This window comes from Clupea harengus, chromosome 21 (genome assembly GCF_900700415.2).
Source record: "Clupea harengus chromosome 21, Ch_v2.0.2, whole genome shotgun sequence".
NCBI classification, from domain to species: domain Eukaryota; kingdom Metazoa; phylum Chordata; class Actinopteri; order Clupeiformes; family Clupeidae; genus Clupea; species Clupea harengus.
This window is the reverse complement of record NC_045172.1, coordinates 13,566,828-13,581,827: the sequence shown is the minus strand read 5'-3', so window position 1 is coordinate 13,581,827 and position 15,000 is coordinate 13,566,828. Positions and strand designations below refer to the sequence as shown.

The window sequence follows — 15,000 nt, the reverse complement described above, 5'->3', positions numbered from 1 at the left end:
CTAGCCGGGGGTGGACTGAGTGGGTCCATGGGCTGATGGGCTGATACTACACACACTCCTTGCAAACACACGCATTCTTACATCAAACACACACTCCTCATACATATTCGCACACAGAGACTTACACTCATACATACGGACAAACCCTCTCACCACATACACACTCTTCACATACACACACACACACTTACACACATGGAGACACACAAACATCAAACACACACTCCCCATACACACACACACACACACACACACACACACACACACACACACACACACACACACACACACACACACACACACACACACACACACACATCAAACACACACTCCTCTCACACTCTTCACACACACGCACATCAAACACACACTCTCTGAATGCAAGCAAGAGAAGAGAGGGTGAGTGGGGATGGCAGGGTGGAGATGCCGGGTCACAGCTGAGCCTTGTCGCAACCACAGGCTTCCTGTCCGAAAGGAACAGTGGCCCTCTTCAGGCGCGGGGACAATGGAGTGCCTGCAGAGTCGTGTGTCGGAGTAGATAAGATCTCCGGCCTCCTAGAGACCCCTGCTGACACACTGCAGCCCCCCGATGTCTGGCTAAGATGCCCACAACAGCAGCATCCTTATCAGAGGCGACATAACCATGTCATCCAGCCATCAATGAGCCGGAATGAGACATGACTGGAACTTTGAGGAACCATTAAGGACGAGTTGAGGTGATGACTGCCACCGCAATCCTTGTAAGAGTTTTCGGGCCATTCAACAGGCCTCAAAAGATCAATGAAAGTCATCAGTGTTTAAGTAATATCAGTTAAGAGTTTTCATTACCATAGTGACAGCAAAATAACTGTAAAACACAACATATTGTATCAATACACTAAAAGAATGGGCAGCTGTGATCAAAAAGATTTTAAAATGGCCCAAATAACTGTTCTATGAATTTCTCGTTTTGCTGAGGTCGCCCTTAACAGTGCATCTGATAATGGTTGTGGGTCTGTTTTTTGTTTTCTAGCAGATGTTTAAGATGTGTGGGCAGACTATTTTTGCCATCAAACCGATTTAATGAAACCGACGAGTAAGCGAATGCACATCCTAACGGGGGCGGCCTGCGCTCGGGAAGGAAAAATCAAAACAAGCGAAGGGGTTTTAAATGAGGTCCACCGTTTGTTACAGCCAAGAACCATAAAACCGACTCGGGGTCGTCAGCCCTAATGAACACACTAGCCCTCTTGTAGTAGCCTAATTTGTACTACACTAACTGAGCTCAAGAGCAACATAACAAACCATAGTTGGTTAGTGGGCAACATAGGAAAGGATGTAGTAAACATAAGTATTTTTCACTTGTTGTAGGCCTAAATTCATTTTTTTATACCGTAAAAAAATGCAAGGTGTTTCCACAGGAGGATGAAATTGTAGTTTGTATTTGGTAAAATATCAATAAAGCTTAAATCTAGGGGGAAACCCTACACACACACACACGCGCGCACACACACTAACACTAACACACACACACACACACACCTCTACTGCACAACGATGTATCAGCGCTTCATCGGCAGCCTCTGTCGTTGTAAACAACGAGCTCATTGCGGATATTTTTATCAACATGTTTTTCAGGCAAAGGAATTGTGCTAATTCTTTTTTCAAACATATCTTCACTAAACTTGTACGTCCCAGTACATTCAAATAACTCGTTTTATATTTCGACAAGAATGTTGATTAGATCGTTCCTACCATGTTTATAACTGACCGGTGTTTGTAGTCGGATGCTGCATCATTGGATTGCTGGCTCAGGTTGATTTCGTGGGAATAAAAGTAAATACTCGCTAATGAATAGCGAAAGTTGTAATGCTCAAACATGAGTGTAGGACCACCACGCTATCATTCACACACACACACACACACACACACACAATGAACACAACTGGCTGCTGAATACATCTGTGAAGAATTGCTTACCTGCGCGATCCTATAAGAGGAGGAGATGCGAGTGTTATAGAGGCTAAGGCATCTCGCGGCACACCTCGCGCGGAACAGGCTGCCCAGAGAGGCTGAGGACTCGGGTCTCCTCGCGCCAGCAGCCCTCGCACAGCTTAATAACAAAGTAATCCACAAACACGAGACCCACAAAGTGCACGGCATTTCTGCTGGAGCTGCGAGCGGCGCCTTCCGTCGGTGACAGCGAAAGTCGACTCCAGATGGAATACGGCGAGGGAAATAATGAAACTTCAATCAGGGAGAGGGAGGAGTCAGGGGAGAGGCGAGCTGCCATTGGATGGTCTGTCCTGTCTCGCAGGGCAACGCGTCTCAGGTGTGATGGGGAGAGCAAAGGGAAATAAACTAGATGGAAGTCGTTTTTTTTTTCTAACACTAGCTATGACTGCAAAAAGCACAGCATGGGAGTTTCATTCTCAGAAAACAATGCGGTGACTGAAGGGTAAGGCAAGAATAAGCCAACTAGGGGTCTTTTCCCAGAGATTGAGATCTGTTTGCTAGACCTTTGGAATAAGCATTCTTTGAGGAAACCTGATCTTATCCTCATCATAGATATATAGAGCTTATTAAAACAAGACAAGGCATTTAATTAAATCAGGAAATCATTAAATGAGGAAAAAACACTGTCATCGAAAACACTCTGATTAGGTCAGAATTAATACTTGGAAAGGAAGGGGACTCAGATTTGATTAATTACTGTAGAGACTAGCCCACTCCATTACTACTCACTATGTATGTGTTCCTGAGGACACTGCTGTGGGGAGGCCTACGCAGCCAGGCATCAAGGCTGGTTTAAGGTTCTGTTCCGGAAGCATCACCTGTTCTGTCTTTAACATATATCATCCTATGACAATGTTTTTTTTTCCTCAGATGGGGTGGATAGGGATAATCTTGGAAATAGTGACAGACCAGTAGCCCCCCCCCTGTGCCAACCCCCTCCTCTTGATGCTACCTATACCAGAAAACCCCCAAGCATATTCTGTAACGGCATTACCTAACTCAAGGTTGGAATAATGATTTGTGAACATTGTGTGAACCTGGAAAAAAAAAGTCTGAACTCTGCATTGTGAAATGCAACATTACAGTCAGGCAGAAACAGAATCAGTCTGTGTGTAATGGGGTTCTAGATGACTGTGTGTGGACCCTGGCAGGGCAGCAAATATGTGAACAGCTTTTAAATGTGTTGACAGACAGATTCACTTTCAACTCGAACTTTCTCTGGATGAACTGCGAGGTCATGACCGCATATCGCTGTGGAAGTCACTGGTGCATACAAGCTGTGCTCGCTGCATAACAACTATGTGTGTGTGTGTGTGTGTGTGTGTGTGTGTGTGTGTGTGTGTGTGTGTGTGTGTGTGTGTGTGTGTGTGTGTGTGTGTGTGTGTGTGTGTGTGTGTGGATAGCAGCCAACATCTGTGAATGGATGCTGATCACACTGGAAGCTTCACGTCTTTCCGCTGGCCTCGTATTCACCAGCACAGCTGTTTGTCCAGGAGAGACCCACGCCGCAGGCAGGTCCGGAACAGCAGGAATCTTCCAGGGAACCCCATACACACCCCTGCAAACGCACGCGCACGCACACACGCACACACACACACACACACACACACACACACACACACACACACACACACACACACACAGACACACGCACACGCACACGCACACACACACACACACACAGACACACGCACACGCACACACACACACACACACACACACACACACACACACACACACACACCTATACACATAAGCACTATTAAACTCTCTCTCACCAGTGAGCAGCAACAACCATCTTTACTCTTTACGTGCTTGACAATAAAAGTTAACACCACCAGGCACACCACGCGGTGACTCTCTTGGCACACCGTCTTCGCCCAGGGCTCGGAGAATCCATGACGTGTAGGAAACACTGAACGAAATTCCTCCGCTTTCGGGGCCGGATTTTATCCTCTCCTCCCGCATGCTGTCATGCACGCCCGGCCCCGCCATCTCGGGGTCCCGTTAGCCGGCTCCCCGGGGCGTTAACGAGCTGCACTCGCTGCTCGAACTCCTCCTGTCTGGGTTTTATGGAGTAGCGCTGGCGTGGCTCTGCAGCTGTTCTCTCTGCAGTGTGGCTGTGAGAAGTCGCCCAGGTGAGGCTGTGCCGGCCACCGGCAAGAAAAGGCGGCGGAAGAGACAGAGGAGGCCAAGCGGCTCCGCGCTCGAGCAAACAGTCAGTCTGGGGCCACAGCAAACCTTCTGCAAGTCCAAGTCAGGTTGAGTTTTTTCTTTTTTTTTTGGGGGGGGGGCGGCGTGGTTTCTCAGCCGTGTGTGTTTGACACTGGAGCTGGCATATCAGCACAAAGAGTAAATATTACTTTAGGCTTCCTCTCCTGTAAAGAGCAAGGAGAGAGCAGAGCAGGCAGGATAGGCCGTGAAGGAAAGAGAGAGAGAGAGAGAGAGAGAGAGAGAGAGAGAGAGAGAGAGAGAGAGAGAGAGAGAGAAAGGCCTGTCTTGTTGTTGGGGTGGTCCAACCACAGGCTGTAACCTTTAGGAGGTGAAACGCCACACACTCTGGAGAGAGCTACTTAACAAAACATGGCTGTCTGTGTTCCTCACAAATAAAAATAACGGACTGTGACCATTTAATGGTCTCATTACAGCTGCAAGAGCAGAGTGTGTGTGAATATGGGAGTGTGGGTGTTTGTGTGTGCGTGTGTGTATGTGTGCCCGTGCTTCCTTTAGTGTATACACAAGTGTTTGTGTGTGTGTGTGTTTATGTGAGTGTGGATTTACGTGTGTGATTGTGTAAGTGTGTGGGGTCTCCCTTGCCCTCCCACTGGCTGCCAAATGGCATTCCCTCTACTACCACCTCCACCACCACCACCGCCTCCACCTGCCCGGGAAATGCCTCCATTTGTGGAGAGACCTCTCCTGTAAAAGGCTGCAGGGTCCCCCCCGTCATGTTCGTTTGGGGGAGGGGGCTGTGGGTCAACCATTCAGCGAGGGGGCACGTGAGGGTGGTTATGGGAGGGGTTGGTGGTGGCGGGGGTGCCGTCTCCGGTAGCAACGCTTGTTTACATACGTAAATAACGCTCAAGCATTGTTATTTCGGGGGGAGGAGGAAACACATGTGGTGAACTCACCTTAGCGTAGCTGGGAGGCTGCCATGAGCGCTCACTCGCTCACTCAGCACCATAAACATCCAGGGCCGAGCGAGGCTGCCCACAGGCGTCCAGCGGAGAGAGACGGCCTGCCCCGCAGAGAAGGAAACTCCTGGAGCTCCTGACAGGGTAAGCCTCAGACAACGTCACGTTAAAAGAATGAGTGCAGATATATACGCGCAGTGGCCGACTCCAATAAAACCTAGAGGGATCTATCAGCCTAATCAGAATTATTGTAAGGCCATTATGGGGTGTGCCAGTGGCTCACATGTTTCTATACTAGTAGAGATTGGTGAGGATTTGGCCATTTTCAGAGGTGAAACTGGCCATGTAAAGTGCCACCTAGCTCCAGTCACAAAAGGAACAGCAGCACCTGTATGTCTGTGAGTATGTGTGCACCTGATGTCCCAGAAAGTGTCCCTATGTGCATGTATTTGAGTGTGTGTGTGTGTGTGTGAGAGAGAGAGAGAGAGAGAGACAGACAGACAGACAGACAGACAGACAGACAGACAGACAGACAGACAGACAGAGAGAGAGTGAATGTGGTTATGAGTCTAAGGACCTGTCCATGTGAGAGAGTCTGTGACGTTTATTTTGGATACAGAGTGTGGCAAGACACAGTATGGTTCATTAGTGACCTCTAGTGGAAGGATAAACCATCTCAGCAGAGGAGAAGGACCATTTCAAATTGTAAACCACACACAACAGTGACTATTATTTAGCACATAAAATATATTTCAATGGATAACTGTAAAGATGCCTCTGTTTTATTGGAGCTAAGCAGATATTAGCTAACGTTAAATTCCTTTTAGGTGAAAACATAATATGATAATATGAGAACATAATTTGAACATAATTCAAAGGTCTAACATTTGAACATAACTACCCAACAGAAAGCCTATTGAGCTCAGGGCAGGGAGCCTATTGAGCCGTCTCAGTGCAAGCTCAGCTAAGTTCTTTTCATCAGCACAGTAGGACATCATCCTCACCAGTCTGAACCAGCAATGGTTAGCAGACACTAACCACATCAGGAATGGTATGATAAAATGGTTTCATGTAGCTTGAGGGTCACTGCTTTAAGGGGGCCACTGCCTCATCTCGACATCAGTGCAGAATTAAGGAATACAAGCCAAGGGTGAGCCTATTTTATTTTTTAGATTTCGTCACAAAATTGATATCAAGTCACAAAATATGAAAAGAGATGATTTATTGTTTTGAATGATGGTTCTGATGGACACATAACTACACTCAGTGAATGGTCCTGTCCACTGTCAGTCTTGACTTGAAGCTCCAATGTCATAGGCTGGCCTAGAGGTGGGTCATCATTTCAAGAGAGTGGAGCTTCAGCAAGACAGCGGATAGCGGACTGCTCTGCCAGGAGGGGAAGCTTATCTGTAATGGGCGGCAGGTTCATCCGCAGAGGGTGAGGCCACACCCAGTGTGCAGGCCGTTTAGTTGCAGAGGTCGGTGCTGCAGCAGATGGCCGCCACGTTGGGCATGTGCATGAAGGTCTGGCACGTCGCCATGTTCATGCAGTTGCGGGTGATGCCTAGATACGGCGAGATGTAGAGCACGCTGCCACAGGCGTCCATGTAGCGCGGGCACGTCTGCACAGAGGGCACGCAGGAGTTTCCCCTACTCATACAGAAGTTGCACTTCAGCGCTCCACCTGAAACAGGCCACAGCACAGAGGGACAGATGGCAGTGAGGAGGTGGGTGCAGGCTAGCATCGCTGTTACTGTAACTCACTAGCTCAGCTCAGTAGGGCTATATACTGAGAACGCAGATTTAATGTATGGTGTTACTGTTTTCACTGTGACATTACAAGTCTTTCTCTCTCTCTCTCTCTCTCTCATGAATTACAACTAGGTCAGTTACACTTATTGTTTTAGTTTGTGTGATTAATCAATCACTGTGTGGTTACTCTCTCTCTCTCTCTCTCTCTCTCTCTCTCTCTCTGTTTGTGTGTGTGTGCATCTGTCTCTCTCTCTCTCTCTCTCTCTCTCTCTGTGTGTGTGTGTGTGTGTTTCAGTATGCAGTCATTGTGTGAAATGTATGATTACTGAGCAGACTTACCGAAGCTCACAGAGAGCAACAGAAGAGCAAAAGTGAACACCAGACGCATGATGACTAGAGGAGCGGCTTCAGTCTACAAACACACACACACACACACACACACACACACACACACACACACACACACACACACACACACACACACACACACACACACACACACAGACAAACACAGGAAAGGAGGTGCAGGTTATTATACAACTAAACACACACAAATACACACACACACACATACTGTACACATATGAACATCAAAATACATGGGTATGCTGTAAGTCTGGAACAAACACACATGAGCATATGCACACAAACACACGGTCTCACACACCCCTATAACACACACAAATAAAAGTCTCTCATACTTACTGTATGTCACAAAAGGTCTCAGCTTGGTACAGCAGGCTGTCTTGTGAATTACATCCACACGGACTCCCAGTCTTATAGATCTCACCCCGGTCAGGTGACTGTGTATTGTTCACAGCCTATGCTCTGCATTTCTTCAAGTCTGCCTTTTCCGCTTGTGAAATCGTGGAAACCCCAACCTGTTCCCTTTTCTGGAACTTCCAGTGTGGCATGAGGAAGAAGAGCACCGCAGGGAGAAATCATACAGGGGTCAGGGGTCATGTGTCACGTGACCAGAGCACGTAGGTTCACCACTAGAAACATCAAGTAAATAGATATTTTACAAAGAGGTCCTAAATTGCGTTTTCCAGTTCTTACATTTTTAAGATGCTGCCTCCTCTTTCTAGTTTTTGACTAACCTGCTGAGGGTGATACTGCAGTTAGTCTTTTGTTCCAGTGTGTGAGGAGTATTCTTTCTGCAAACTTTTTTTTAATAACTAAATAACTAATATTTTCCTGAAGTTGACTTCTGAACCAGCTTGTAGGGCTTTTAATCTGACCCTCTGTGAGGGAACAATTGTAGCACGTTGAGACATGTTGAGGCAGCATTCTACCTGTCTTTATTGGCTCGGACACACTGACACATGAGGGAAACACAGCGACTGTCCCAGTGTTTCACCTCAACCATGAAAAGAAGCAGGAACTATTGATGACAAAAACAAGGAATGGATTAAGTTATTCTAGAATAGCAAATAGAAAGACAAAGACAGCAGATTGTTCAAAATGTAGTGAATCACTTAATCATGACTAATGACGGGATTGTGTTACCTCTTGACAACAAATACCACTAATCAATCTGACTGGAGGTCAAAGATGGCAGAACAGCCCCCCTACACCTCAAGTCTGTGTTACTTTAACACACACCACATTGCACACTGCACATTTACTTTTGCACTCCTGCCCTGCCCTGCATTTCGCATTTTACCTTCTACTTTATATATATATAAAATGACCCTATGTTCAGTATATAATATACCAGCACTTGCATTATATTACAGCTATAATGATACATTGAAGGATTATGGGACTTATTAGACATGGCAGTTAGCCTGAACTCGTTAAATTTATCATGCTGTATACATTTAGGCAGTTTTACTAATGTCAATGCAATTGGGGTTTCACACATTAAAAACAACCTTGTCTGTCTGACAGCTCAACACTATTTATAATGAGGCGCGGTCAATAAAGGTCTAGTAAATGCTGAATAGCATACATAGTGCTACTAGTTGCTTTCATGACCCTAATTTAAGTTCATCAAGTTGTCCGTTTCCCCCAAATGTGGGGTCAGTGAAATAACAGTTGGCTGGAATACTAGATTGCGTTTATCAGGAACTCTGGGAAAAAGCCTGATGGTGTGGGGACAGAGGGAACCGGTTGTGTCCTCAACTCTGCTCCAGTGATGAGGACGTTACATGTTCCTGGAGGCTACTGCCCTGTATGACAGCATGGTGGGGCTGGAAAAAATGCTTGATGAAAACAGATTTCATTTAAAATACCTTGATTTGACCAATGTTCATGTATGCATATCCAGACACACATCTACATACAGTATAGAGGAGTGAATTCAGGGATATACTGTAGTGTACCATCTTTCTCTCACACTCTCTGATCCAGTTTTTTGAGTCTCCGTGCGATTGGAAAAGTTCATATTATTCCCATGACATGGTCACTTTTGTTCCAGGATATTTGCATGACCATCTGTGGGTTTAGCTTGCAATGGCTTATTGATTATTGATCAGAGACAGTCTGAGACATAGTTTAGAGAGACACCAAGCATGTAGTGTTTTCAAGCTAACCGACACTTTATTGTATGCAGTACCATAAACCTACCGTTCTGAACCGAGTGACACACGGAACCAGAACCAGCTGTATTTACAGATGACGCATTGAACAGAACCTGCATGGATGTTAGAAGTTCTCCTCGATATGAGAAAACAGACAGCCCCTGTCCCAAAAAAAAACAAAAAAAACAATTCAAGTAGGGACAGAACTCTGCTGTTTCTTAAGCAGCAAACGGTGCTGCTGCTCTTCAACACGCTCACACCACGAGTCCTCTGAAGGTGATCCAGCGTTTGCATGTTTTGAGATTCAGAAGACTGAACACCTCTCTCATGGTCAAGGATAACCAACAGGAACACATGAATGGGGTGCCAATATTACAGCAAGCACACCTTACATACACTTCTGATTAAACTACAAACACACACGCAACACACAATCCAATGAGCACCTCCGTTGGAGACATGCAAACCTCGACACTAAAGCACTCGACTTCTACAGCCACTATGTCATTGTTCATCAACGATTATGAAGCACTTCCAGCGGTCCAGCTCAAGGCAGATGCTTGTGCACAGACTCAAATCTGGTGGATTGTGACCTATGACATTTACTGTGCCTATGGTGAGAGCTGATTGGCTAACGGTTGAAACAGTGGTGATATTATGCACTTCCACAGCAACAGGACAGTACCACCACGCCAATGTCTCACCTAAGCACCACAGAACAGACACACAGTTCACACACACACACACACACACACAGAGAGAGAACGAAAAACAGAGAGGATGTGTGCTCCAGTGTGTGTAGGTGTGTGTTAAAGGCACTCCAAACTCGTGTGCTACTGTGACCAATGAAACCATAGTGTGTGGTGACTGTTGGATACCTATGCGCTTTTTGCCCTGATTTCTTATCTGTTTAGTTTTTTTTTCCACTACAAGGGGTCTGCTTGTTAAGAGCTCATGAGCAACGCATGCAGACTGTACACAAGTACACAAACAGACAGGCACACACACACACACACACACACACAATTCAGTTTGGTGGAGCAGTTAAATAGGTGTAGGCTGTTTTGTGTCAGTGTACTGTTGGGAGGGGACTGCGGGAAGACTGTTAAAGTGAAAGTAAATTAAGTGGTTAAAAAACATCAACAACAAACAAAGACGAATTAAGTAACATTCCACTACCAGCACACTGCCTCTAGGATCCACCACCAAGCACTCTTTCCAGCCAATAACAGTTCATGTGAATCGTCCACATATCAACTGAAGTCTCCTTCGGAGTCTGGCAGTCAGTCTCTTTAAATCTTCTTCTGCAAGAGAATGGTGGTAGGCATCAAGTGCCAAGCACACAAGGGAGAATTTAGGAGAACAGGTGAGGGTGCAGTAGGGCCTTTGGCCACTAGATGGCAGGATTGTGTCCCTTACAGCACAGTCCAAGTCAGTAGGTAGCGTGCATTCAGAGTAAAATAAACAGACATCAGGTTGTCAGGGTGAACCAAGGCATCATCACGTTCTTCTCAGGTTTCTGTGCACCTTAGCAGTGTCCAGTTGAATGCGTGACGCCCTTTGTGTTCACTACACTGACAGTCAAATCCTCCATTGAGCTCTGGAGAGAGGAGCAGCTTCCATATATCACTGATGTCCTTTTGTACAAATAAATAATGACAACAACAACAATAACAAAAGAAACAGCTGGAACAACAGCAATAAAACTACAGCGTCACTGAGAGTTGGGAGAGGGAGAGTGTGTGTGTGTGTGTGTGTGTGTGTGTGTGTGTGTATGGGGTGTAGGATTAAGATGGCTCTTCTATGTTTCCTTGAGTTCTTTTTTTCTTTTTTGCTTGTCTTGTTTTGAAAGACGGCAACACAGCCGCGGCCTCCGGAACAGGGGCGTTGTCCGAGAGCGACGCGGGATTGGCCTATTCGCGGGCGCAGGGGATGGTACTCAGGAGGAGGGGTTGGAGGTGGAGGCAGCATTGGTGGTCTGGCCATGCTCACCACTGCTGGGGTCTAAGAAGGGAAAACAAAAAAGGAAGGAGAGAGAAAAGAGAGCATGAGAAAAAAGGCAGGTTAACAGGCAGAATGCTTTGCTGAAGCAACTCTGTGGTAGTAGCTAGCAAACACCAACCTTGGTAAGCGCTTAGAAGCCAGACTGACCTGGGTTGGCAGATCCAGAGGGGCTGGAGACTGCAGGGGTGCGGGCGTGAGCAGGGATCAAGATGGACGCCAGGGATGGATTACTGGACAACTCTACAACAACAACAACAACAACACAGAGTGTTTAGAACAAAGACAAACACACAAATTCAAACACTGCATCTTCGCTACGTGGCCCCGGGTGCAGTGAGCGGTGGGCGGGTGGTAGAGAGCGCCTACCCTGAGTGGTGAAATTGAAGAGAGGGGGTCGGTCTCGGCCGTTAGGCAGCTTAGTGTTGGGCTCGCGCAGCTCGTCGAAGAAGGAGTGAGCGCACGCCTCCAGGGGGGAGAACCGGGACGAGGGCGGGTACTCCAGGAGACGCGAGCAGAGAGCGATCGCCTCCGGAGGGGTGCGGGGCCGGAACACCTGCATCACACACACACACACACGGAAAGGATCATCACACATTTTAATTACACACTTCTTCCCCTGTGCAGTGCTGTGGGCGAAAGGCACACGCACACACACGGATGCATGTGCAGACGGACACACACACACCAGGAGAGGGATGAAGAGCAGTGCAATCTGTAGCCAGAGATGGATGTGTGCAGTAGTTGCTCTTTAGTGTGTGTGTGTGTGTGTGTGTGTGTGTGTGTGTGTGTGTGTGTCCTAAAAGTAGAGACCACAGCGGTGTCTCTGCAGTCATACCTTAGTCCAGGGGTGTGCCTTGATCTGGGGGAACTTGAACTCTGTGTAATTGGGGTTCATCTCTCGAATCTGTTCCCTACTGGGCGTGCCCAGAACCTAGGAGACAAAGACCAAATTGTATGAGCTCCCACAAACACTGCGCAGGAATATTTACACACACACCGCTTCATCACACTGACAAAGACTACAGAAATCCCAATCCACACACACCCATACACATCCCATCATATTTAAGCACCTTGATGATCTCCACCAACTGATCAACTCCGCTGTCACCCGGAAAGATGGGCTGGCCCAGCAGCAGCTCTGCGAGGACACAGCCTGCTGACCAAACATCTGTGAGGAGAGAGACGACCGTCACTGTGGTAACCATCTCAAAGTCACCCTTTAGCGTAGCATGTAAGTTAGGTTCATCTGTTGCTGTTCACTATTAATGTTAGGGATTCGTAACCATGTTCCTCACGACGCCTCAGACTTAAACCTTTCCAGGATGGAAGTGGAGTGTTCGTCAATTACATTAGCAGGGGTCTAAGAATGCTGAATGTGTAGTCTATGTGAATAACTTTAGAGCTGCTGTACCTTTGCTAGATTTGTAGCATGTATAATGTTAGCATTGCTACACTTATGCTGAATGCATAGTTGATATGACTAATGTTAGCGTTGAAGCTAACTATCTATGTTGAATGTATCGTATGTATGAATCTTATTAGTGGTATGGGTAATGTAAGCATTGGTACACTTATGCTGAGTGCATAGTTGATATGAGTAATGTTAGTGTTGAAGCTAACTATCTATGTTGAATGTGTGGTATGTATGAATCATATTAGTGTTAGTTTACCTATGCTGGACGTGTAGTCGGTGGCTCCGAAGATGAGCTCCGGTGCTCTGTAGTAGCGTGAGCAGATGTAGGACACATTGGGCTCCCCACGTACCAACTGCTTTGCACTGCAGGAGACGTTACATCGTGATCATTAACACCATTATCACACCACTCGCTTAGCAGCAACATCATTATCTTGTTCACCACAACCAGCAGCACCAAGATATTCCCCATCGCCGCCACCCCTCAGGTGCCAATGCTGTTAAGGGCACAGTCATCAGAAGCAGCAGCAGCAGCAACAACAGCTGACATCCTAATGGAGCTGTGAGTAGCTGGGTTTCCATCCAACTTGTTAATGTGGATTTTGACCATTTTAAAAAAGGAGAGCCTGAGTGGAAAAGCTTGACATTTGCATAAAATCTTCTAAATTGAGTAAGAAATGCATTCGCTGGAGAGGGGTGGATTGACTCCTTATTCGCATAGGGTATAATGCAAAAAAACTTGGTGAAAACGGGTTTATTCTAATCAAATCGCATTTGTTGAGATTTTATGATATGTTTTCATTCAAGTTAACCTTGACAACCTCAAGTTTTGAACCCAGTTGTTCACAGGTCCTCCAGGCTCTTGATTAGGAGCGCGTCCATTTTTAATTCACATAACACAGCATATGGAAATGCACACAGACTCGCATTTCTTTAGTCGAATTTTCATGAATTTGTTTAAAATATGTGAATGAGTTGGATGGAAACCAAGCTAGTGAGAGTAAACTAGACTTCTGCTGTGAGTTACAGAACAATCCAATCCAACACTCTTCACAGAGAGAGAATTCAGACAGGGAAAGACAGAGAGAGAGAGACAGAGAGACGAAGAGAGAGAGAGAGACAGAGAGGGGAAGAGAGAGACAGAGAGGGAAGAGAGAGACAGAGAGGGAAAGAGAGAGACAGAGAGGGGAAGAGAGAGAGAGACAGAGAGGGGAAGAGAGAGAGAGACAGAGAGGGGAAAGAGAGAGAGAGACAGAGAGGGGGAAAGAGAGAAACAGAGAGGGGAAGAGAGAGAGAGACAGAGAGGAGAAGAGAGAGAGACAGAGAGGGGAAGAGAGAGAGACAGACAGAGGGGAAGAGAGAGACAGACAGAGGGGAAGAGAGAGAGAGAGAGAGAGAGAGACAGACAGACAGACAGAGGGGGAGAGAGAGAGACAAACAGACTAACCTCCCAAAGTCACAGAGCTTGAGGATGGCGCTCTCTGGGTCCAGCAGCAGATTCTGGGGCTTGATGTCCCGGTGGCAGATCCCATACGAGTGGATGTAGGCCAGACTGCGGAAAAGCTGGTACATGTACAACTACAGGGAAGAGAAAGACAGAAAAGGGTTTGTTTGGTCTGGTTGGGTTTCCAAACTATGAAGCATCCTGTGGGTGATTCTGAAGGGGCCGACATTTGATAGTTAGTTTAATAAATATATTCCATAGTCAATAATTCAATATATCTGACCTAGTGGTCATTTTAGTGTTCTTTGGATTTCGTGAGTTATAAAAACTTCTCATGTGTATTCTGTTCCGGGCCTACATGAGGTGTGAGAAAGCCCTCACAGCTTCCCCCCCTGACTAGAGACATATAATAATTAGCATTTAGGGATCCAACCCCCCTGGCATGCACACAGCTTATATTCTGTGCTTTCCCAAAAGATAGACAGTGAAAGAGATTTAGGTGGAACACACTCAGTGAAATCTAACTCTGTCCTCCTCTGGTGCGCACCATTGAAAGAATAAAACCTGGATCCTTGGTTTTTCATCACAATCTGACTGAGTCTCCGATACATTTGGGATATAGAAATAATTCCTTTCAATTCTAAATCTGAGGAGGCTGAAGAGTGTTTTGCAGAGCCAGTGTTTAAGTGTACCGATGGACTTCTCAGAGAGAGAGAGAGATGCTTCCAA

General features: G+C 46.4%; 3 protein-coding genes across 5 annotated transcripts in view; all 3 read right to left on the bottom strand.

Annotated features, from left to right (window-relative positions):
* The window catches only part of anos1a (anosmin 1a), a 19,988-nt gene extending 17,630 nt beyond the window's left edge, over nt 1-2,358 (bottom strand). For both annotated transcript variants that reach the window (XM_031559021.2, XM_031559022.2), the window contains exon 1: nt 1,960-2,358. In XM_031559021.2, the coding sequence (XP_031414881.1) occupies nt 1,960-2,142 (183 nt within the window). In that variant the 5' untranslated portion in view covers nt 2,143-2,358. The remainder of the gene's footprint in view (nt 1-1,959) is intronic.
* Nucleotides 2,359-6,334: 3,976 nt separating this feature from the next.
* Nucleotides 6,335-7,698, bottom strand: LOC116218193 (phospholipase A2 inhibitor CNF-like). The gene is made up of 3 exons (XM_031558728.1): nt 7,587-7,698; nt 7,221-7,293; nt 6,335-6,813 (listed from the first exon to the last, which is right to left on the bottom strand). Exons 2-3 carry the CDS (start codon nt 7,267-7,269, stop codon nt 6,596-6,598), a joined length of 267 nt encoding a protein of 88 aa, XP_031414588.1. The 5' UTR covers nt 7,270-7,293; nt 7,587-7,698; the 3' UTR covers nt 6,335-6,595.
* Nucleotides 7,699-9,403: 1,705 nt separating this feature from the next.
* The window catches only part of LOC105911913 (glycogen synthase kinase-3 beta), a 12,345-nt gene continuing 6,748 nt past the window's right edge, over nt 9,404-15,000 (bottom strand). Inside the window, exons 5-11 of one of the 2 annotated variants that reach the window (XM_012840807.3) lie at nt 14,275-14,405; nt 13,084-13,190; nt 12,484-12,581; nt 12,246-12,341; nt 11,777-11,963; nt 11,529-11,650; nt 9,404-11,410 (exon numbers count right to left, since the gene is read on the bottom strand). In XM_012840807.3, coding sequence (XP_012696261.1) covers nt 11,541-11,650; nt 11,777-11,963; nt 12,246-12,341; nt 12,484-12,581; nt 13,084-13,190; nt 14,275-14,405 — 729 coding nt within the window. In that variant the 3' untranslated portion in view covers nt 9,404-11,410; nt 11,529-11,540. The remainder of the gene's footprint in view (nt 11,411-11,528; nt 11,651-11,776; nt 11,964-12,245; nt 12,342-12,483; nt 12,582-13,083; nt 13,191-14,274; nt 14,406-15,000) is intronic. The other variant, XM_012840806.3, reaches the window with a different exon arrangement.